At 45.8% G+C, this 25,622-nt stretch overlaps 1 protein-coding gene across 1 annotated transcript; it reads left to right on the forward strand.

The window, feature by feature from the left end:
- The first annotated feature begins 229 nt into the window (after positions 1–229).
- On the forward strand, positions 230–24,688 carry ddr2l (discoidin domain receptor family, member 2, like). Its single transcript, XM_072432572.1, has 19 exons — positions 230–362; positions 795–897; positions 2,382–2,448; positions 6,471–6,623; positions 8,881–9,028; positions 10,000–10,105; positions 10,260–10,440; positions 10,684–10,927; positions 11,542–11,637; positions 12,300–12,442; positions 13,636–13,744; positions 13,874–13,987; positions 15,163–15,267; positions 15,788–16,032; positions 17,354–17,466; positions 18,574–18,771; positions 20,210–20,444; positions 21,194–21,343; positions 23,760–24,688. The coding sequence occupies exons 1-19, from the start codon at positions 305–307 to the stop codon at positions 23,889–23,891; spliced, it is 2,700 nt and encodes an 899-aa protein (XP_072288673.1). The 5' UTR covers positions 230–304; the 3' UTR covers positions 23,892–24,688.
- Positions 24,689–25,622: the final 934 nt, after the last annotated feature.

The following is a 25,622-nucleotide window of genomic DNA, read 5'->3' on the forward strand; positions in this document are numbered from 1 at the left end:
AAACGGATTGCGGGCCATTTTGATTTATCATGTAAGCGCCATCCCTGAATGTATCTTGCGAGACCCCTGCTCGTATAATCCTGGTCTTTGTGGGTCTTTCAGAGATGTAGTTCAGTTGTGATCCTGGTATAACCCTGGTCTTTGTGGGTCTTTCAGAGATGTAGTCCAGTTGTGATCCTGGTATAACCCTGGTCTTTGTGGGTCTTTCAGAGATGTAGTCCAGTTGTGATCCTGGTATAACCCTGGTCTTTGTGGGTCTTTCAGAGATGTAGTCCAGTTGTGATCCTGGTCTTGCTGGAGAACCATGCTCCTGTGTCTGTTGCTGCTCTTCACTGCTGCAGCCTCTGGACAGATCGACCCAGGTAAACATTTATTCTTATCATTTTACAGCAATCAATTACTAAACAGTGTGGTGAATGGTTGAATCCATTTTATTTTTACAGTTTCAAGTAGAGGAAAGGGCTTTTGTGACTCTGGGAGCTTTTTAAAGAAATAAACATCGGGGAAACCACAAACTTAATCATTATTTATCTGGGTTTGACTAATGCCTCAGCTTTGTATTACTTTAGGGTAAAGAATCATTTTGCCAAAGTTTATTTATGCTGACAGAAGACATTGAACTTTGTGCCATTTTTTGTTTCATGTCGATAGGCAAAGTAATTACAGAGATAACCATATATGTCAACCATAAACCAGGTCAACAAATCAGCTCAATATACTGTACTACATTACCCATAATCCCCTGTTTTACTCATGACATGAATACTACATTTCCCATGTTGCCGTGTGTTCAGGCCTGTGCAGGTACGCTCTGGGTTTGGAGGATGGACGAATCAGAGACGAGGCCCTGAGCGCATCCAGCCAATGGCATTTCACCACCGGGCCTCAGTATGCCAGGTACAGGAACACATCCAGCACTCTTTTCCACTTTTCCACCGTTTCTTCTGAGCCAGCTCGAACTCTCTTTCTCTTGTCTTAATTTTATAGGGAACTATATTATATTTTTTATAGGGAACTATATTACAATAGATCCATGCGTTTAGACACAGCAAACGTGCTGCTATGCCGGGGACGAGCCAGAACAAGGCTGCAGGTGAGCAGTAGGTGCATCCTGTGATTGACATAGTGCATGAATGCACTACTCGGCTGTCCACGCCATGAGGAAACGAGACAAAGATTTGGCGCCAAAAAAGCCTCCATAATTCCTTTAACTAATACCAGCAGAAGGCGAATTACAACAGAAGAATAGGTGACATCATCTTTATTCAAAAAATGACCCTCAACATTTCAATTGAGTGGCAAATTTAAGACAGCACAACTAACAAAATGTGTTTCTTTGCTTTTTTTGGCCTCATTTTTGTCCTGGGAACTTAGTTTTTTCCCCACTCAAATCATCTTTACACAAATGTAAACCAATGAAGTTTCTCTGTTGTTGTTTCGACTGTGCACAGCACACAGCACAGCATTTAGGATATTTCACGTCTTATATAATGAGAGCAAATCAACTGTGAGTGATCTCAAAGTCAGTGATAAACGTGATTTTCGATGATTTTTTTTTTTTTTAATGCCAGATACAAGCTAAATATAATATGTAGATCTTTATACTTTGTTATTAGACCATAATAATTAGACCTCTTTCACATTTTCATTGTGTTTTGTGCTCTTACAGGAAAAAAAGTTCATAACTCATCACTGACTCATGTTTTTTTCTGAATGTTGTGATATCAACCTATTGGGTTTCGCTCTAAAATCAAGAAATATGGACAGATTATGGTGGCTGACGACATGTTAAAGACTGTCCAGATGATTACGTTGAATTATTTTCTCTGATGGAACACTCCTGGACAAATGAGGTCAGCAGGTCAGCTGCGCAGACGGGGCAGGTCAGTCACCTGTCTGCAGTGGGATAGGGCAGAATTGGTGCTTCACTGCAGTGAATGAGGCGTTTCAAAGAGAAGACGCACTCACGTTACTTCTCGGTCACTGTGGATCCCATTTACCACTGCAGGTCCACGACTTTCACACACAGACTGCTGTTATTTTAAATCCGTGGTAGACGTGTGTGTATTGAATTTACTCGTGTGTGTATTGAATTTACTCTGCAAAAATCCCATCGGGATGCACAGTAACAGGCGGAAAAGTGTGGATAACAAAGAGCTAACGACGAGGAAACGAAGCAACACTGCTATTTCTATTTCCTAGAGATCCAGACTCAATGTGTGGACAATATCTTAAAGTTAAAGTTAAAAAGTGATTTTTGAAGTCTAATTATTAAATGTGCGCATGTTTTTGCCAAACAGTAAAAAAATTAAAACGAAATAAGGAACAAGACCAGGACACATTACTGTAACCATCTGAACATGTTTCTGTCTCTGTTCCAGGCTGAACCGCGAGGACGGGGACGGGGCCTGGTGTCCTCAGTACGCCACTGACTCTCAGTACCTGCAGGTCAGTCACATGGCCCTGGTCACATGGCTCTCTTTCTCTCTCTCTCTTTCTCTCTCTCCTTAGTCCTTACATATTTTTTAAATGCAGTATAGCGTAAAACACATACACTTACATTAAAAGTAATACAACAACAACAACAACTCAACCTCATGCACTAGGCGGCAGTAGCTCAGTGGTAGAGTGTTCGTCTTCTGATCGAAAGGTAGGCAGTTTGACTCCCCGCTCGGTCAGAGTGGTCAGGTTAGCGGTGCAATTGCAGCTGCCTCATGTGAATACTGCTGTTGTGTCCTTGGGCAAGAGGGGCCATTTGCCCCCAGTGTGTGCGTACATCTGGAGTGTGAGTGAATGGATGACTGGTTCCTTGATGTAAAGCGCATTGAGGACCTTGAAGGTAGAAAAGCGCTATAATCCAGATTTAAAGTTGCACAACAATTAAATGAGTAGTAATAAGTAGTTTGTACTCATGTAATTTGTTAATATCAATATTGCCTTAGCAGGACGACTGATATTATGGATTGAATGGTTCTTGTACCCTTGCTTTGACATCCCATGTTTTCAAACTTAAAATAATGTATGTCTTGAAATACACAATTTTCAGTTCCACCATCAGGATTGGTGGTAGCACTACATCTACTGGCAACATACGGAAGCTTGTGAAGCACTGCTCTCCTGCATTTGTAGGCTGCAAACACAGCACCCACAGGCTCTCTTCCTCGTCTCTGGTGACTTTAACCACGCTTCTCCCTCTTCTGTTCTACCAACATACACCCAGTATGTTACCTGCCCCACCAGGAACAATAGAACATTGGACTTGTTTTTTACCAACACCAAGGAGGCTTATTCCTCTTCCCCCCTCCCTCCCCTGGGCAGCTCGGACCACAACCTTGTACATCTGAGGCCTGTGTATGAACCCATTGTGCGCAGGCAGCCTGTGGTGTCCCGTGAGGTGAGGATGTGGTCTGCTGAGAGCGAGGAGGCTCTGAGGGACTGCTTCAGCACCACTGTCTGGACTGAGCTTTATGACCCACATGGGGAGGACATCAACACCATCACAGAGTGCATAACGGACTACATCAACTTCTGTTTTGAGAACATTGTTCCCTCCCGGAAGGTGCGGTGTTTTCCAAACAACAAGCCATGGATTAACCATGAACTGAAGGCTCCGCTGAAGGAGAAGAAGAGAGCCTTCAGGTCAGGGAACAAGGAGGAGCTGAGAACTGTGCAGAAGGAGCTGAGGAGGAAGATCAGGCAGGCTGAAGCCGGCTACATGAGGAGGATGGAGGAGCAGCTGCAGCAGAAGAACATTCAGGGAGTGTGGAGGAGCCTGAAAACCATCTCGGGCTTCAAAATCCCCCCTGCCCAGACAGAGGGGGATCTACAGTGGGTGAATGATTTAAATGCTCACTTCTTGAGGTTTGATCGGTCACCCGCCCCTCCCCCTGCACAGCTGCATGCTCCCTCTTCCACAGCTGGACAATGCACTGCATCTGTTCCTCTTCGCTTATCTGCCCCGGACCATCAGCTCCCCACTTCGCCTGGACCCATCCCCCCAGCACACGGTCCCCCTGCCAAACACTGACTGTCACAGCAGCACAGGTGAGGAGTGAGCTGAGGAGGATTAAAGTGAGGAAGGCAGCAGGACCTGACGGCATCAGCCCCAGGCTCCTTAAGTCCTGCGCAGATGAACTGTGTGGAGTTATGGAGCATGTCTTCAACATGAGCCTGAAGCTGAGGGTGGTACCACAGGTCTGGAAGACCTCCTGTCTGGTACCTGTGCCTAAGACACCGCGCCCCAAAGACCTCAACAGCTTCAGGCCAGTGGCTCTCACGTCCCACCTGATGAAGACACTGGAGCGGCTAGTCCTGGACCACCTCCGCTCCACCGTGAGCTCAGCCATGGACCCGCTGCAGTTTGCATATCGGCCTGGCATCGGAGTGGAGGACGCCGTCATCTCCCTGCTGCACCGCTCTCTCTCTCACCTGGAAAAGCCTGGCAGCTCTGTGAGGATTCTGTTCTTCGATCTTTCCAGCGCCTTCAACACCATCCAGCCGCTGCTCCTGAGGGACAAGCTGGAGACGGCTGGTGTGGAGTATGACCTGGCAGAGTGGATCCTGGACTACATGACAGACCGACCCCAGTTTGTGAGAGCCCGGAACTGTGTGTCTGACACTCGGACCTGCAGTGTGGGGGCGCCCCAGGGCACTGTCCTCGCGCCCTTTCTCTTCACCGTTTACACTGCAGACTTCAGACACGACACGGACAGCTGTGTCCTGCAGAAGTTCTCTGATGACTCTGCTATCATAGGACTCATCACGGACGACGATGACGCGGAGTACAGAGGACTGGCGCAGGACTTTGTGGACTGGTGTCAGCGGAACCACCTCCTCATCAACGCGGGGAAGACCAAGGAGATGGTGGTGGATTTCCGCAGACGCCACCCCACTGCCCCCTTACCAGTGAACATCCAGGGACGGGACATTGAGAGAGTGGACTCATACAAGTACCTGGGTGTTCATCTGAATCTGAACCACAAACTGGACTGGACTCATAACACAGACGCACTGTACAGGAAGAGCCAGAGTCGGCTCTACCTCCTGAGGAGACTCAGGTCTTTTGGAGTGACAGGGCCACTCCTGAAGACCTTCTACGACTCTGTGGTGGCATCAGCCCTCCTGTACGGTGTGGCCTGCTGGAGCAGCAGCATCACAGAGAGGGAGAGGAAGAGGCTGGACAGAGTCATCAAGAAGTCCAGCTCCGTCCTGGGCTGTGCTCTGGACTCGGTGCAGGAGGTGGGGGACAGGAGGGTCCTGGCTAGATTCACATCTATGCTGGACCATGATTGTCACCCCCTGCAGGACACTATGTCCGCTCTGGAGAGCAGCTTCAGTGAGAGACTGATCCACCCTCGCTGTGTGAAGGAAAGGTTTCGCAGGTCTTTCCTTCCAGCTGCTGTCAGACTTTATAACAAACACTGTTAGTACTGAACACTCGCAATACTGACCTAACCATGTGCAATTCTGTCATATGTGCAATTGCTGTTGGAATTCATGTGCAATTCATGTGCAATTACTGTGAAATTCATGTGCAATCTATGTGCTGTCGTGACACATATTCATGTGCAATTACTGTCGTGATCACATGCAATGGTATTTATGTATTTATTTATTTATTTGTCTATGGGAGTTTTTTATTTATTTATAGGAGATCTTCTACTGAAAGTGTTTTTCAGACTTCCTATAAGTGATCTGTTCTTCTGTATCTACTTCTGTATCTACCTGCGTTGCACCAATGAAATTTCCCCATGTGGGACAATAAAGGAATATCTTAATTATCATGGGTAAATGAACAAAGGCTAGCTTGCCCCGCCATCTTAGGCAGAAATGTTCAGAGCGAGTCTGGTGATAATTTATGGACTAAAACAGCACAGTTTCTCTACCTCCCCAAATCTGTGAAATTTGAATTGAAAGGAACATTGTATGAAAAATCTACTTAAATTACCTTTAACCTCACGCATAGCAATATCACTATGAAAAGGGGGGCATATCACTATGAAAAGGCGGGGCGTATCACAATGAAAAGGCGGGGCATATCACTCTGAAAAGGCGGGGCATATGACTCTGAAAAGGCGGGGCGTATCACAATGAAAAGGCGGGGCATATCACTCTGAAAAGGCGGGGCATATGACTCTGAAAAGGCGGGGCGTATCACAATGAAAAGGCGGGGCATATCACTCTGAAAAGGTGGGGCGTATCACTCTGAAAAGGCAGCGTGTATCACTCTGAAGAGGTGGGGTATATCACTATGAAAAGGCGGGGCATATCACTCTGAAAAGGTGGGGCGTATCACTATGAAGAGGCGGGGTATATCACTATGAAAAGGCGGTTCTGCAGTATTGAACAGGAAGTTAGACCTGTTTCTATTATTAAAGTGTTCAGGTCAATCTTGCAGTTTACAGTAAACAATATTAATGATCTACAAATGTTATAGATCAGCAGAAAAACATAAACATGTCTTGTTCAAGGTGGACCTGGGCCGGCTGACGTTCCTTACTGTGGTGGGCACTCAGGGAAGATACGCTCAAAGCTCTGGGAATGAGTTTGCCCGAGCATACCGCCTTAACTACAGCCGCGATGGAGTTCTGTGGCGGTCATGGAAGAGCCGTCAGGGCAGCACGGTAAAACCAGCACTAACGCCTCCTTTAATCGCGACAGTTTGAGCGCATGCGCACTCCCCCGTGCGGACTGATACAACACACACGTGCGTTTGTTTATTAGCGCGATGGATCGCATCGCATCTCTCGTCTCCCGTAGATTTCCGTCTTCTTCTGAGTCAACTCGAAGTGTCTTTCTCGTCTTAATTTTGTCCCGTACACTGAGGGAACTATATTATGATAGATCAATGCGCTTAGACACGCTCGGGGGACGAGCCACACGTGGCTGCAGGTGAGCGGTAGGTGCGTATTATAATTGATACCAGTGACGTGCGGTGAGGTTCAGGGCGAGTTAGGCACCAAAAGATGTTTGGGGACAAGCGGGAGTCGAACACACTTACTCTTGTGTTCAAAGCCGTGTCGCTCACCATAAGGCTATGTTCAATGAGTGACATTAGCGTTTTAGATATATAGGTCGGTTTAAAACAACCCGTTCAACTCTGGTGTAGGTCTTTCTTTAGTAATCACCTCTTGCTTTGCTTGAAAATCCAGATTTGTGAAACGTTTTAACTTGGAAATGTAATCGTCCAGATTCTACATAAACAATAATAAGGAAGAAGATAGTGAAACCCGTCCACACAGGGCCGGGCTTAGGAGCATGCGCGTCCATGCGGCGCATGTAATGCAGCCTCCCCTGAGTGAACTTTTACAGCGGTTTTATAATGAATCTGTGAGCCTAAAACATGCTTCAGAAATACATTTCATACATTATCGAGGATATGGAAGCACTGAGCACATCGTCAGGGTGTTTTATTTGTTATAAACAGAGGGAGAGAGAGTGACACATCATTTTGCATTGCACCAGCTCAGTTTGTGAGGAGTGTGTGTGTGCTCCAGCGGCTGAGCAGGAGCAGCCTCCTCCCTGTATGTGAACGGCATCTGAACATTTTGACATTCTTATTTGACATAATATTGTTCGATATTGGATTCAAACGGAAAGTGGGTTTATAATACATACCAGATGACAAAATATTAATATTTTTTTATATATATATATATATTTTTTATTTTTTTTTTCAAGATCGACAGGTGAGGCCCTTCCTCCCCTGCCGCCCCTGAATGCACGTCCCTGATTAATACGTGGCAGGACTAATTGGCAGTCCACGCCACGAGGAAATAAGACTCAAATTTGGGCCAAAAAAATCATCCATTCAACCTTTAAGTGGGACGACATGAATAACACTACAGTACTTGGACTAGTATAACTACTACAAAGAGTAATTGTAAGAGTAACAGTCTAGATGTAACATCTGATGTATAATTTAAAGTCAATGTAATGTGAAGGACAAAACAAATGTTCAAATCATCAAATATTGTCAACATAAAAGCTTTTATCACATGTAAACCCACTTTAAGTAAGATACTTTACTGCACTGCACAATATATTACTACATTATAATACTACTACTACTACTACTAATGATAATAATAATAATCAGTAATCTGAAAATGTTATTAACTAAACTAAGTACAGTGAACCCTCGTTTATCGCGGGGGTTACGTTCCAAAACGAACCCGCAATAGGCGAAATCCGCGAAGTAGAAACCTTTATTTTTTTACAGTTATTATACAATGAAATACTCCATAAAACATTGAAGCTCACGCGCGCCGCTCTCACCGGGTTCTCACGCGCGGCGCTGCTCTCACCGGCGTGTCCCGGCTTCGCAAACTTCAATTTGGCAAGCGGTTTTACGTACGTGTACAGAGAAGACGCGGAGAGACTGTTTAGCCAATCAGAATGCAGAACACAATGCATGATGCAAATCCGTGAAGCAGCGAGACCGTGAAAAGTGAACTGTGTTATAGCAAGGGATCACTGTACTACCAACCTGAGTATTTGTGGAATCACCAGAAAACCGCTCCAGACCCTAAACCAGGATTAAACCAGGACTAAGTTTGGACAAACTAATGTTTAAATAGTTTTTATTATGTTCATCTTTAATGCCATACGAGAACTCTCCTTTACAAATACCTGAAAGCAGTCAGTGCAGTGGTAACAGTAGTAGTTATAGTATTAGCAGTAACAGCATCAGCAGTAGTAGAAATAGTTTCATGGAGAATGAGCCCAGAAAAAGCCGGAAAGGTAAACAATGTGTGAGTATAAGAGACAGGAAGTTACACCAGTCAAACTTCCTGGTGACCTTTGAGCAATACACAAAACAGTCGTTCAGGAGGATGGAAGGGCATCCGACATACAATTTGATTTGCCTTGTATTTCCAGGTTTTGGAGGGGAACACAAACGCGTACGCTTCTGTGTTGAACGACCTTCATCCTCCAGTGATCACGCGCTTTGTCCGAGTCCTGCCCGTGCCCAGACTGTCCACCACCGTGTGCCTGAGGCTGGAGCTGTACGGCTGCACCTGGGAAGGTACGCTGTAGTACAAGTAATAGTACGGCAGTTAGCTCTTTATGCTTTCAAATACACATTTAGTCAACCGTGCAGGTTTGAAAACTTCCAGAAGCATTCAGATTTGACAGGAAATGTAATTGGAACTATTCAAAATCCTACAGAGCTTGACATAAGAGAGGTTGGGGATAAAGTGGTCAAGCACCCTGCAGCGTTTTTACTTTTGATCCTGCTCTCGACAGTTTTCTGCATTGTCCTTTTATCTGCAAAGTCTCACCCCCGTTTCATCCTATACTGTCCTGTCTAATGAAGCCTACGGCCAGAAAAAAAGAGAAACTATCATCACGAAATGACACAGTAAACAGGGAGGCAGAGAGTGTCGATTACCCTGCCTAAGATGCTTTCAGTGTCAACAGAACGCCTGCATTCTACTGGCTGGTTTTGTTCCATACATCCGTTAGCAATCTACCACGTAATGAACATTTATTGAATATAAAGTTATGCTAGACAATAATGCACCACAAATATAGCGGGCCACCACAATTACATTTTTATTTTGTTTAACTGAGTACCACAAATCCTTAGAAAGTAGAGCTTGAAGTTAACTATTGACAGTTATTACTCAGTGGCACGTGTAATGAACATTTAAACAACAGCCGTGTGTCTGCGCTGTCTTCGAATAATTCATGTTTTATTTTGTGCCTCAGTAAAATGAATGCAATAGAACATAAATATCCGTAGCAGACTGTGTGCGCAGCCGCCCGTAAAACTGTATGGGATCTGTTCTTCTCCAAAGCCGATTAAAACCTCTGAGGTGACGTTTCCATGGGATCAGAGCGCTTCCAGGGAAACGCCTCCTCTCCTGTGAGGAAAGATGTCTACCTTGTCATACATTCAGTTTCATGGAATTGCAGGATACTTTTGAGAACAATCTTTCAATCCTTGTTTGTTTTATCTTAATGCTTTGTTTTATGTTTGTGTTTTTTTCTCAGATGGCCTGGTGTCGTACTCGGCTCCGGAGGGCCATGACATGACTTCTCCTGGTTTCCCCATCGTCAGCCTCAATGACGCGAGCTACGACGGCTCCCGCGACAGAGGGCATGTAACAATTTAATAATAATAATGCTGTGGTGAGCTAATTTAGTTTGTTGTTTGGAAGGTTATTTGGAAGGTTATACATGTTGGAAACATGAAACTATGTGCAATAATAACAAAGGCATGTAGCTAAAGCGGCTGTTTGCTCCCATTGCAGGCGTTTGGTCGGAGGCCTCGGGCAGCTCACGGACGGAGCGACTGGTCTGGACGACTTCCTGTCCACGCGGCAGTACCAGGTTTCGCCCGGATACGATTACGTTGGTTGGAGAAACAACTCGCTCGGACAAGTGGACATCGAGTTTACCTTCGACAGGACACGAAACTTAACCTACATGAAGGTAGGAGTCAGAGGAGCAGTCAGAGGAGCAGAGTCAGAGGAGCAGTCAGAGGAGGAGCAGAGTCAGAGGAGGAGCAGAGTCAGAGGAGGAGCAGAGTCAGAGGAGCAGGTGCTCTAAGAATTATTTACAGTGACAGTTTTAGTTCATTTAGAGAGAAGGTTAGAAATACGTCCTGGTCCGTCCCGGTTTGGTCCCGGTTCGGTCCCGGTTCAGTCTTTGTTCTCCTCTCCTTCTCTCTCTCAGGTCCACAGTAACAACATGTTCTCTCGTGGTGTGAAGATTTTCTCGTCGGTGTCGTGCTCGTTCAAGCTCCGCCTTCATGGCAGTTTTGGGGCGGAGCGTGTTGAGTTCAGGACGGTTCTGGACGACCGGAATCCCAGCGCTCGTTACGTGACGGTGCCTTTGGGGCGAGCGGCCAGACTCGTACGCTGCAGCTTCACCTTCGCAGACGTGTGGATGATGTTCAGCGAGATCTCCTTCCACTCCGGTACAAACACTCTCGACCTTCTGATCTGTCCTGGTTTAGTTCTAGTTTAGTCCTAGTTTAGTCCTTGTTTAGTCCTGGTTCAGTCCTGGTTTAGTAATTAGCCCTTTTTTAGTCCGGTTTTAGACTTGGTTACGTCCTGGTTTGTTCCTAGTTTACTGCTAGTTTAGTCCTGGTTTAGTCCTGATTTAATCCTGGCTTAGACCTGGTTTGGACTTGGTTTAGTCCTGTTTTTTCCTGGTGTGTCCTTTTGTTTGATCAAATGTACTGTTGGAATATAATCTGTTTTTCTTTCTTTTTTTTAACTTGTTCAAAGTCAGTGAGAATTGTGCATTTAGGGTTAGGGTTAATGTTAGAAGAATGAGCAGAGCTGAGTGAAGTCTGATTTAATATAAACGGCTAACTTTAATGAACCTCATGTCCTTCTAAGAATAAACACTGATATAACTACATTTAAACTGAGCACGATTAACGCCAAAAAACACTGAATAAACACATTTTAAAAGAGTGAAACGTTTCATGAAGGATGTGCCAAATCAGACTAGGTTCCAAATCGAGCAATGACAATACATAAAGTAAATGTGTTAATGCTGTTTCTCCTGTTGTTTTTCCCTCAGAGGAGGCCGTAGTCACTCAGATGCCTCGGAACAGAGATGAGCGGACCACCTCAGCTCCTGTTCACCATCTGACCGCCGCTGTGTCCCCCCAATCAGGTACGAGAGGAGAGGGAGGGCATCTGCCACACAGGGAGGGCATCTGACACACACAGGGAGGGCATCTGACACACACAGGGAGGGCATCTGACACACACAGGGAGGGCATCTGCCACACAGGGAGGGCATCTGACACACACAGGGAGGGCATCTGACACACACAGGGAGGGCATCTGCCACACAGGGAGGGCATCTGACACACACAGGGAGGGCATCTGCCACACAGGGAGGGCATCTGACACACACAGGGAGGGCATCTGCCACACAGGGAGGGCATCTGACACACACAGGGAGGGCATCTGACACACACAGGGAGGGCATCTGCCACACAGGGAGGGCATCTGACACACACAGGGAGGGCATCTGCCACACAGGGAGGGCATCTGACACACACAGGGAGGGCATCTGCCACACAGGGAGGGCATCTGACACACACAGGGAGGGCATCTGACACACACAGGGAGGGCATCTGCCACACAGGGAGGGCATCTGACACACACAGGGAGGGCATCTGACACACACAGGGAGGGCATCTGACACACAGGGAGGGCATCTGACACACAGGGAGGGCATCGGACTCACAGGGAGCGCATCGGACTCACAGGGAGGGCATCTGACACACACAGGGAGGGCATCTGACAGTATCTCCTCCCTTTCTGCAGTGGTGAATGCATCATCCAGCCCCGCCCCTGAAGAGGGGAGCTCGGCCGTCTTGATTGGCTGTCTGGTGTCCATCATCTTGCTTCTGCTGGTGGTGATCTTCCTGATTCTGTGGTGTCAGTGCGTCTGCAAAGTCCTGGAGAAGGTCTGCTCCAGTCTCACACTTTATTTACATTTCATCATTTCTCATTTCATATATTAAAGGACACATATTATGCAAAAATGACTTTGAAATCAAGCTTTTAACCCTGTTCTAACATTGTTTCCTCATCAAAAACACACCTGGAGTTGGATTTAGCTTCATTCACTCTTGTTTCCTTAATCCTGTTTAATAATTCCTCTCTATCTGAGCCTCAGAAAATGCACACACACATTTTTTAAAGATTTGTGACCTATTGGAGTGCGCTGTTTTCAAGTTCATTAATCATCACCTGACTCGTTCTAAGAATTTCTGCCTGACACACACAGGGAGGGCATCTGTCATACAGGGAGGGCATCTGACACACTCGAGGGCATCGGACTCACAGGGAGGGCATCTGACACACACAGGGAGGGCATCTGACAGTATCTCCTCCCTATCTGCAGTTGTGAATGCATCATCCAGCCCCGCCCCTGAAGAGGGGAGCTCTTCAGGGGCGGGGCTGCCTCAAATCACGTTCATTATAACCGCATGCCTGTGTTAGCATGTCAGGGGCAAACTAGCTTAGTGTATTTAGCCTTTGCTATTCCGTCTGCTGCCAGTAGATGGAGGTCAAACCCAATTCCTTACATGGGAAAAGCCTGGATGATATGATGTAATGTTTTCTTTTTTAGACCAATTTGATGCCAAAGCAAAGGTACAAGAGCTTTTTTGTACGGCCAATAATGATACAAATAATGCAGAATCTGTTCTATCAAGTTAGCCTTTAGCTCAGATGCTAATTATTATCAAAAATAAAACACCAAAAGGTTTACACCAACAACACCGATTTTTAACAAGATTAATGCTAATGCTCATGCTAATGCTAGGCTTCAGAATTATCAAAATTAGCCAACAAATGTCATAGCAATTAACAAATTTTATATCAACCGTTCTCAAAATGGCACCATATACATCAGGAAGCTGAAACGCATGATTCCCTCAAATCTTCCCGGACTAGCTGAGTTGCTAAGTGATCGATAGCATAAGCATGGAACGCTTCTCACATCAATTACCACCACAGAAAATATTTGGCTTTCCAAGTACCGCCAGGTCTAAACTCAAAATAATATGGATAAATTTGACTCAAGAAAACGCTAGCAGTATTATGCTTTGAAAAACACTTCATGTGCCCTGTAATAATTCCTGTGTGTGTTCAGGCTCCACGGAGGATCTTGAAGGAGGAGGTGACCGTACGCCTGTCCTCCTGCAGCGACACCATCGTCCTCCAGACACCCCCTGTGCCCCCCCGCAACGCCTACACCCAAGGTACAGTCTCCTCCCCGTCAGTCTTTACGTTTACAGGCACGCCAGGAAAACCGGATGTTGTGCAGTGTGCGTGTTCTCCCTGTGCTACTGTGGCAGAGTGGTTATTCTGCCTCTTGTTTCATTTTGCAGGGGTGAACTCTGACCCTCACTATGAGCGTGTCTTCTTGTTGGATCCTCAGTACCAGAATCCGGCTCATCTGAGAAACAAACTCCCCGAGCTGTCACAGAGCGCTGAGGCCTCAGGTACTCGATACTAACTTCTACTGCAACCACTACTAGTATTTTTCTGCTTGCTCTCTTTAAAGAAGACATATTATGCTTTTAATTATATTTTGGACATTTAAAATCGCAATATTGAAAACTAAAACTTCCGCCTCTCCTTTTACGGTACGTCACTGTAAACGTCACCACAACAAAAGCCATGTTTTGATTCAACCTTGTGCCCCCCAGACTGATTGAATTATAATTTTTAATTATAAGGAAAGTCATAAAAAAAGACATTAAATAACTCCAAGTTTGTGTGGCTGTGAGACTTGGCTAAAGCGAGAGTAAACAGGAAACGACTTCTGGTTTCTCTGCATTTATTTCACTTTTCTTCAAAACATATGCCACATTTTAATATCCCTTTATGTTATGCTTTTGGTTTGGGTTATGTTAGATGCATTATGCACCGGAAATATACTAGTCTGAGTCGTCTTGCATCGATAAACAGGAAGCGGCCGTTGCTAACATGCTTTGCTAGCTTAGTTTTGCTAAACATGTGGGCTCAACATATAAGTTAGCATCAGTGGAAATACAGCGCTTTATCACAAGATCAAGTCAGCGTTTGGTGAAGAATTATTATTTTCTGTTTTGATCTGCTTTTGCCGTCTTATTTTGTCCTGAGTCTGCGTTCTCTCTTGTCCAATCATCTGCCTGTGGTGAGGACCTCCTCCTGAGCTAATGCTGACGACGCTGTGAGATCTAAGAGCTGTAGATCATGCTAATGACCAGTGCATTTTTTTTATTTGTGACACTGTTGAATCCCACATATATCACAGATTAAGAAAAAGAGAGTTGGAAGTAAGGCCATCAAAACGGCCGGGTGAAAATGAGGAGAGTCAATTGTATCTCGAAAACATATTTTTTTCAATCTAAACTCTAACAATTTTGAGTGTAAATCTTTTAAAAGTTGATTTTGCATTATATGTCTCCTTTAATGCCTCAAATACTGCCATTTCCTCATTGTGGGATCAATAAAGTTTTTATTTCTTAAATTCCCACCTACATCTTTGCCTTGCATGCTCTTGTTCTCTCTCTCCCTTTTCCTGCTCTTCCCCCTCTCTGATCCTCCTTTCATTTCCCCCTTTACCTCCACCTTATTCTTTCCTCTCCTTTTCTCCCTCTCTTCTCCTTCTCCTTCGCTCTCTTTCTCACAGCCCTCCTTCTGGGTAACCCTCTGTACGACATGCTGCTCCTCACTTCCTGTCGTGCGACCTCTGACCCGTTGACTTCCTGTCTGCTGACCGCGGGCTGGCTGCGCGGTAAGCTTTCTCAGGTGTGCAATATTTTTTACCTGTCGATCCACATTTTAAAAACACACCTGGAGTCGTGTTTGAGGGTCGGTCAAGTGCAGTAACAATCAATCAATCAAATTATCCCAAAGGGGCAATTATTTAAGAAAATTGAGCAGTTAAAAATACAAGAATAATAAATTAACTGAATGCAGTTTATCGTGAAGACTTCAGGTAGGGTCAGAAGATCCAGTGTCAGGGCAGTTTGAGGTGCGCAACAGCCCTCAGGACAAAAGTGTTGGTCCTTTCTTGAAACCTTAAAAAAGTATAATAAAAATTCCTGTTTGATCACTTGAGTGCTAAAATATTAATGAGTTGCAGCCCTAATACGTAGTCTCAAGTTTAATTTAGTTTAATGTTATACTTTTGGACATTCAAGGCAAAGCAATTTGACCCACCACCAGAAATGTGACATAGTGCACCTTTAAAGAAAAATGTAAGACTAAAATCTAAATAAATGACAGCATAACATCTCGTTGCGTGCGTGCAGCGTGCGGTGGGGGCTACGCGGAGCCGGACGTGACCCAGTGCACCCCTCACCAGAGCTTCCAGGCCTCGGCCCCTCACTACGCGGAGACGGACATCGTGAGGCTGCAGGGAGTGACCGGCTCCAACATGTACGCCGTGCCCGCGCTGACCGTCGACTCGCTCACCCGAAAGGACATCTCCGCCGCAGAGTTCCCCCGACATCGGCTGCTCTTCAGGGAGAAGCTCGGGGAGGGCCAGTTCGGAGAGGTATTTAGCAATACTCTCCTCACAGCAAGGTGGTCCCCGGTCCCGCTCTCTTCCTGCACTACACTACACACTGTACTACTACTACTATACTACTTCTGCTACTATTATTACTACTAGTACTACCCAAAAACATGCTGAATTATTCTAACTCCTTATTGGTTGTAATTAGCATATCCCAAAGTCTGTAGTTCATTTAGTAATATTTAGAAAAAGTACTCAGCATCCTTGAATATTGCGCTCGTATGTGATTCTTAGAGTAAAGACTTCAGAGAAAGGCAGCACATTTTGTAACTTCTGCTCTGAAGCACTGTAACATATGTTCCAAAATGTTGGATGGAACCAGATCTAATCAAACAGAAAAGTACCTTCAAACCCGATATGAGTCAGTAAAAAAACATTGTTTTATGCCTGATTTAAAAGTCGCCTGTTGCTCTATAACATCGCCACAGTCTCTTTCATCAGCATGAGATCTATTTGGAGTTTGCAATTAAGAACGGAAGTAGAGTCCTCTTTGAGAACTAAATGTGTCTCCAAAGGGTCTTATTCTTTGTAAAAGCTGCTCGCCCTGTAGTTTAAAACAGTGGTTCTCAACTTCCATCCATCCATTTTCTACCGCTTGTTCCCTTTCGGGTCGCGGGTGACTGGAGCCTATCCCAGTGACTTCGGGCCTTAGGCGGGGTACACCCTGGACAGTGGCCAACTCGTCGCAGGGTCAACACAGAGACATAGACATTACAGACAGTTCACGCTCACATTCATTCACTAGGGCCAATTTAGAGTCACCAATTTTACCTAACACATTCATGTCTTTGGACGGTGGGAGGAGCCGAAGAACCTGGAGAGAACCCACTGTAACACAGGGAGGACATGCAGACTCCACCCAGAGAGATCATGTGATGTTGGTCTGGTCCCGGAATCAAACCCATGATCTCCTTCTTGGGAGGCAAGAGCGCTGACCGTCTTTGCCACCGTGCACCACCGTGGTTCTCAACTTAATTCACCAAATTATTTCAGGGAGTTTCCAGATGATACGGGGAAACTTCAAATTGTATGCATTAGGCCCTGAAAATAAAGCCAAACATTAGACTAAATGCCACTTTTTTTACAGGTGGACCATTTTGTGTGTTTGGGGGTCTCAAATGCAAATGGTTGTTATTATGTCGGTTGCCACTGACCACAGACATGTTCTGAAATGGTTGGATTTGGAATTTAAATTTTAAAATATAAATCACAAATATGATAGTAATTGCAATGCGTGTTAGATTATTAGATTGTTTTCTTAAATCATTCAGACAGTGACTCGTGGTGGTCTCTGTGGCAGGTGCATCTGTGTGAGGCTGAGGGGCTCCAGGTCCTGGGCTCTTCTCGCTCTGACGCAAGATCTGTTCTGGTCGCAGTGAAACAGCTGAGAGCCGACGCCACCAACCAGGCCAGGTAAGTCTGCTCCTCTGACTCTGCTCCTCTGACTCTGACTCTCCTCTGACTCTGCTCCTCTAACTCTGCTTGTCCTCTGACTTTGCTCCTCTGACTCTGCTCCTCTGACTCTGCTCCTCTGACTCTGCTCCCCTGACTCTGCTCCTCTGGCTCTGCTCCTCTGACTCTGCTCCTCTGACTCGTCTCCTCTGTCTCTGCTCCTCCTCTGACTCTGCTCCTCTGACTCTGCTCCTCCTCTGACTCTGGCTCTGCTCCTCTGACTCTGCTCCTCTGACTCTGCTCCTCCTCTGACTCTGGCTCTGCTCCTCTGGCTCTGCTCCTCTGACTCTGCTCCTCTGACTCGTCTCCTCTGTCTCTGCTCCTCCTCTGACTCTGCTCCTCTGACTCTGCTCCTCTGACTCGTCTCCTCTGTCTCTGCTCCTCCTCTGACTCTGCTCCTCTGACTCTGCTCCTCCTCTGACTCTGGCTCTGCTCCTCTGACTTTGCTCCTCTGACTTTGCTCCTCTGACTTTGCTCCTCTGACTCTGCTCCTCTGGCTCTGCTCCTCTGACTCTGCTCCTCTGACTCTGCTCCTCTGACTCTGCTCCTCTGACTCTGCTCCTCTGACTCTGCTCCTCCTCTGACTCTGCTCCTCTGACTCTGCTCCTCTGACTCTGCTCCTCCTCTGACTCGTCTCCTCTGACTGCTTCTCTGACTCTGCTCCTCTGACTCTGCTCCTCTGACTCTGCTCCGCTGACTCTGACTCTGCTCCTCTGACTCTGCTCTGAACAATCACTGATTGTGTGAAAATCTTGGGTCGTAGCGTCAGACAAGGAAAAAGACGAGCTGCAATTTGTATAAAGAGTGTTCGATATTTTTGAATCTTGTTTGCAGCATAAGTCCTCCTCTTGCTGCATGTGACCGTCAGTAAACACAAACATGTGACCAACTGTAAACACAAACATGTGACCAACTGTAAACATGTATTTATGATGTATTTGTTTGCGTTGTGATTTTAATGCATATTTCCCTCTTGTGTACAGTACTTTGTACAAATTGTGCTCAACAAATAAACTTGCCTCGTCTCCTTTGCCTCTGGTCTTCTCATATATTTGTCACTCTGGACAGAAACGACTTCCTGAAGGAGATAAAGATAATGTCTCGTCTGAACGACCCAAACATCATCCGCCTGCTCTGCGTGTGCGTGACCTCTGACCCCTTGTGCATGGTCACAGAGTACATGGAGAACGGCGACCTCAACATGTTTCTGTCCCAGCGAGAGATCGAGAGCACGCTCACCCACGCCAACAACATCCCTTCTGTCAGGTAGTACCACCAATACTGCGTGTACTACTAATACTACGCTTACTACTACTACAGTCTACAATCATTGTGAGAAGAAACATATTCCAGCATTGCACTTTTTCATTTAAACATTTAATGATATTACAAAACATTAGTGCCATTGTCAGAAAGAAAAAGAATCCCTGGTTTTGACATCGCTGCATTATCTTGCTTTGCCTGAAATGTTCTTCAGGAGGGTATTAAACTGATCTAAAAAAAGAGAATAGGGCTGGTGATCACTTTTCCCTTAAGCCCTTTAAACTTGGAGGTATCAGCTCCACTAATAGTAAATGGTTTAACTCATGTTTTAATCTCACAATTCAAACTGAAAATATGCCATTACTACAGAAAAACTGCTTTTGTTTTCCTTTTGTCGTCCGATCTCAAAATGATCCTTCCAAGCAAAATGCCAGGTGCGTGTTTTTGCATAGCACTATCACAGCTGCTACCAAAGTGATGGATAATATAGCTGTTGCATTGGACAATCATGAAGAATGTGCTGCTGTTTTTGCTGATTTGTCAAAGGCCTTTGATTCAGTGGATCACTGTATTCTCTTGGATCGTCTGGCTATTATTGGGTTCGATAATTCTAAAAAAATGGTTTGCAGATTACCTCACAAATAGAGCTCAAGCTGTTTCTCCGTTTTCCTCTTAGTTGTAGAAAACATTATGATGATGGTGATATTATATCTCTGCATTCTACATCTCTAAGGTTCATTACAGTAGAAGGACACAGAACTCACCACTGTCAATCATACTCTAAAGTAGATTGGTAATCACTGGATTCAAGAAGAGAACAGGACTGCCTTTTGTTTGTGTATAAGGCTCTAGTTGGCATTTTGCCTGATTATTTTTTAACATGTTAAACATGTTAATGTTTAACATGATGTTTTCTGATCATCAGATCAGGTTTTCATCGATTATGATCTCAGGACATGTTTATATTACAGTAGAGCCATATCAACACAGAATTGTGAAAAAAGGCTTTCAGCACCTTTGCTCCATATGGGTGGAACAAAACAAAGAAACTTATTAATTTAAGGCACTTAAATTGCCCGCAAAGACAGCTCTTTGCTTTGCATAATTTTAGACTTGGTTTAAAATTTAGATGGAGTTATTTATACAGATATTGGCCTTTGTTTACACCATGGTAACAGTGGAATTAGCTGCTCCGATCAAGGCAAAACTAATATGATCTGCAAAATGGATTGATTAACATCATTATTGATTTTGTGCAAAGTTAATGTAACATAAAAGAAATTTACATTTAGAATTACGTTTTTAGACCTTGATCCAGAATTGAGGCAACATTTTCAACTATAAACTGACTGTCATTTTCTAAATACTTGGCCGTAAGGATTAGATCTGTTGGACTGTACTGATAGGAGACAGTTTTGTTGTTTCTGGTGTGTGCTCTCAGTTTGTCGGAGCTGCTGCACATGTCGGTTCAGATTGCATCGGGGATGAAGTACTTGGCTTCGCTGAACTTTGTGCACCGAGACCTGGCCACGAGGAACTGCCTCCTGGACCGAAGACTCACCATCAAGATTTCAGACTTCGGCATGAGCAGAAACCTCTACAGCAGCGACTACTACAGGATCCAGGGACGAGCCGTGCTGCCCATTCGCTGGATGGCCTGGGAGAGCATCCTGCTGGTACTGGACCGGGACTAAAGCAGGACTAAAGCAGGACTAAAGCGGGACTAAAGCAGGACTAAAGCGGGACTAAAATGGGACTAAAGCAGGACTAAAGAGGGACTAAAGAGGGACTAAAGCGGAACTAAAGAGGGACAGAAAGAGGGAGTAAACTATGAATCAGAATCAGAAATGGTTTATTGTGAACAAAATTCACAGGCTAGTAGGAACGATTTGATGCAACATACAACAATGAACAATAATGAACCAAAATATATAAATGAGTATCAGTAAATATATGTGGCAAAGGCGGTTAGCGCTCTTGCCTCCCAAGAAGGAGATCATGGGTTCGATTCCCGGACCAGACCAACATCACATGATCTCTCTGGGTGGAGTTTGCATGTTCTCCTCGTGTTACCGTGGGTTCTCTCCGGGTTCTCCGGCTTCCTCCCACAGTCCAAAGACATGCATGCCTCCTGCCTGAGGGGAGTGGCCTCCTGCCTTAGGGGAGTAGCCTCCTGTCTGAGGGGAGTGGCCTCCTGCCTGAGGGGAGTAGCCTCCTGTCTGAGGGGAGTGGCCTCCTGCCTGAGGGGAGTAGCCTCCTGCCTGAGGGGAGTGGCCTCCTGCCTGAGGGGAGTGGTTCAAATAAAACTAAACCAAGACAGGACTGGACCAAGACCAAAGCAAGACTAGTTCAGTTCAATTGTCCTGTTGCTTTTGTGCTGTTTCAGCTCTGTTTCACTTGTCCTGTCGCTTCCGTGCTGTTGCAGGGGAAGTTCACCACGGCCAGTGACGTATGGGCGTTCGGCGTCACTCTGTGGGAGATGTTCACTCTGTGTAAGGAGCAGCCGTACTCACTGCTATCGGACGAACAAGTCATCGAGAACACTGGAGAACACTTCAGGAACCAGGGCCGACAGGTACCACAACACTGTGTACATATATAAGTAGAACAAATCACAAAGACACCATTTAGGTCATATAATGATCTTTGAAGCCCCTTGCCACAAGTAAAAAAACGAGGCCAGATTGGCGTTACCGGGACCCTGGGGTGGCACTGCCTGAAGGAGTGGTTTGGGGCTGTCCGCCCGTGGACCTACCACCTGCGGGAGGATGCATAAGGGGCCGATGCAGAGAGACCTTGTTGAGCGGGTCTCCAGACACAGAAACTGGCTCTGGGGTCATGGAACGTCCTTGCTGGGGGGGGGGGGGGGGGGGGGAGGAGCCCCCCAGCTCAGCTGCTACGTGTAGGGAGTTTACCCCAGTGAACGAGAGGGTTGTGGGGTTGGGGACAGGTCTCAATTCAATTCAATTTATTTTTGTAATGCCCAAAATCACAACAGTAGTTGCCTCGGGGGGCGACAGATTAAAGGTTGAATGCACGATTTTTTTGGCACAAATCTAAGTCTTATTTCCTCGTGGCGTGGACTGCCGATTACGTATCAATCATACCACGTATCAATCATAAAACGCACCTACCGCTCACCTGCAGCCGCGCGCGGTTCGTCCCCACGTTTCCGCGTGTCTAAGCGCATTGATCTATCATAATATAGTTCCCTCAGTGTACGGGACAAAATGAAGACGGAGAAAGACTGTTCGAGCTGACTCAGAAGTAGACGGAAATCTACGGGAGACGAGAGAGATGATGCGATCCGTCGCGCTAATAAACAAACGCACGTGTGTGTTGTATCAGTCCGCATGGGGGAGTGCGCATGCGCACTTCTGCCTGCGTTCTCAAATCGCCGAAAAATCGTCCATTGCGCCTTTAAACAATGTCCCAGCATCCCGTGTCTTTAATGTTCCAAGCTCCCCTGTCCTTAGACCTTCCATCTCGGCCAGGAAAAACAAGGTCTCTCACTGTTGTGTCAGCTTATGGGCCAAACAACGGCGCAGAGTACCCTCAGTAGAACAACGGAGTCCCCAATCGGTGCACTGTCCAGTACCCCTTCCAGTAACACCTGGAGAGGGGTGATTGGGAACCCAAAGCCAAACACACTTGCAGGCCCAGGCGCATCGTGAGAGTCTATAGAGAATGTCTTGCTCTGTCAGCAGGTTATTTAAGTCACCCCTCTCGGAGAGCTTCTCCCTGATCCTGGGGGAGGCTGGGGACATTGAGTTTGAGTGGACCATATTCTCGGCCTAATCTGTCAATGTGGCTGTTGTATCGCAAGGTCTCAGGTGCCTGTCGCGGCAGGGAACCCCCGAACCCTGTAGTGGACACCGGAAGTAAGAAGCCTCTTTGGCTTGTGTGACTCCTGAAGCAGTTGACAAGTGCACCACAGCTTGTGCTGTTGTAGAGTCAAAAACCTGGGGCTGGGAGTAGTTTGGGGAGGCCATGGAGGAAGACTATTGGTCGGCCTCAAAGAAATTATGACAAACAATTGGCGTCTCAGGAGGGGAGAGCAGTGCTTTATCAAAACCATTCGTTGTGTGGGGGGTGACTTGTTGACCTCGACTGAGGATGTCATCGGACAGAGGTTGGAATACTTTGAGGACCTCCTTAATCCCGTCACCGGGGTGGTGGTACCTGTTCAAGAAGTGAGACCGGAGGGTGTGTTCCAACTCCTCAGCCTCCCCCAGGATCTGCCTGTGACCTTACCTCCCCGGTAAGGTCTATTCCAGCGTACTGAGAGGAGAATCCGACCGATAGTTGAACCTCTGATTCAGGAGAATCAGAGGTTCAAGAGTGTTTTTTGTCCTGGTCGTGGAACACTGGACCAGCTCTATACCCTCCATCGGGTGCTCGAGGGTTCATGGGAGTTTGCTCAACCAGTCCACATGTGCTTTGTGGATCTGAAGAAGGCTTTCGACCGTGTCCCTCGGGGTGTCCTTTGGGGGGTGCTCCGGAAGTATGGGGTCCGGGGCCCTTTGCTCAGGGCTGTCCGGTCCCTGTATGATCGGAGCAAGAGCTGTGTTCGCATTGTAAGTCAGACCTGTTCCTAGTGAATGTTGGACTCTGCCCTTTGTCTTTGGTTCTGTTCATAGTTTTTATGGACAGAATGTCTAGGGGGGTCGGAGGGTTAGCATCTCTGCCGTTTCAGACGATGTTGTCCTGATCACTCCATAAACCCGGACCTGCAACATTCACTGGGAGCATTAAGGCATTAACGTTGAAAATGTTATTACAACAGAAATTAATTGTCGAAACGCATATTAAAACATACTTTTCCAGTATTGTGGAGCTCTGCCACTGACCTCTATAAACATGTTGTGAAATACATGGGATTCTTGTATTAGTTTAGCAGTTCAGATTCAAGTCTTTTCTGAAAATACTAATGCTCCTGCAGAGGGTGAACTGATCCCTGCCCTAGACTGACTTCCGGTGCTTTCTTTCAGATCTTCCTGTACGCTCCTCCGCTCTGTCCTCCATCTCTCTTCGAACTTATGATGCGCTGCTGGAGCCGGAACATCCAGGACCGGCCCACATTTGAGGGGCTTTACCAGGCGCTGCGGCCCCACGTCCAGTGACCGGCCAAAGGAGAAAGCAAAAGAAACCCCCCCAAAGGAACTTCCCAAAGAAACTGGTAAAACAAACAAAATATCAACAAAAAATCACTGAAATTTCACAAACAAGATTAGAATCAAGAACTGTAAAGCAAAGAACAAATTCATGTCTAAACCTGGTCCAAATTAGGTCTGAAGTTGGACTAAATCTGGATTAGATTAAAAGACTGCACCTGAACTAAACAAGAACTACACCAGATTCAAACCACTTACGGTGGGTTCACATTTGCACATAGACTACATCAGAATGGGAATTAAACTGGGACAAATTCTGAACTAATCCTAGACTAGAACTAAAGCTGTGTTCACACATACACCACAGCAAAAGTCAGCTGACTGAGTTTTCACCTCTAGGTTGACCTAGTTCCGTTTCTCTAAATGTTTGCTCCTCCTCTCTCCTCGTGTTACTTTTGTTGGACGTTTGTGTTGATGGACTTTATGGCGCCAAAGGTGCTGCTGTCTGTTTCTCTGAGCGAACTCTGGATCTGAGACGCTCCAGTTTCCTCCTGTGGTCTTAAATATTTTTACTATTTTTAATGTTAAGCACTGTTTGTCATTATCGATCATTGGTATATTATCCACACTGGAGCTAGGGCTAGTGTTTAGTCATAGATTTTATTTTTCTTATTGATTATTTCATTTTGTGTAATTTTTGTGAATGTCTTAAACCTGTGGGTGAAAGAGGCGAGTTTTTAATAAATATATTTGACCAAAGAAAGAGCTAAAGCAATCATTTAATTATAATAAAACTTTGTGAAATATGTGGGTGTTGGTTTTGTACTTTGAGTTTTAGAGTCTTAGAGGAAATATCAGAAAATATCAAGAATAATGTAACTAGAAGGCTAGGACATAAAACTTAAAAAAAAAACAATCACAGAGCGTTACACCACAGAGACCTATCACAGAGTGTCACACTACAGAGACCAATCATAGAGCGTTACACCACAGAGACCTATCACAGAGTGTCACACTACAGAGACCAATCACAGAGCGTTACACCACAGAGACCAATCATAGAGCGTTACACCACAGAGACCATTCACAGAGTGTTACACCACAGAGACCAATCACAGAGCGTTACACCACAGAGACCAATCATAGAGCGTTACACCACAGAGACCATTCACAGAGTGTTACACCACAGAGACCAATCACAGAGCGTTACACCACAGAGACCAATCATAGAGCGTTACACCACAGAGACCAAACACAGAGCGTTACACCACAGAGACCAATCATAGAGCGTTACACCACAGAGACCATTCACAGAGTGTTACACCACAGAGACCAATCATAGAGCGTTACACCACAGAGACCATTCACAGAGTGTTACACCACAGAGACCAATCACAGAGCGTTACACCACAGAGACCAATCATAGAGCGTTACACCACAGAGACCATTCACAGAGTGTTACACCACAGAGACCAATCATAGAGCGTTACACCACAGAGACCATTCACAGAGTGTTACACCACAGAGACCAATCACAGAGCGTTACACCACAGAGACCAATCACAGAGCGTTACACCACAGAGACCAATCATAGAGCGTTACACCACAGAGACCAATCACAGAGCGTTACACCACAGAGACCAATCACAGAGTGTTACACCACAGAGACCAATCATAGAGCATTACACCACAGAGACCAATCATAGAGCGTTACACCACAGAGACCAATCATAGAGCGTT

The sequence above is a fragment of the Eucyclogobius newberryi genome, unplaced genomic scaffold (genome assembly GCF_026437365.1).
Source record: "Eucyclogobius newberryi isolate DKJ021-1_F unplaced genomic scaffold, fEucNew1.0.hap1 SCAF_6, whole genome shotgun sequence".
Taxonomy (NCBI): Eukaryota; Metazoa; Chordata; class Actinopteri; order Gobiiformes; family Gobiidae; genus Eucyclogobius; species Eucyclogobius newberryi.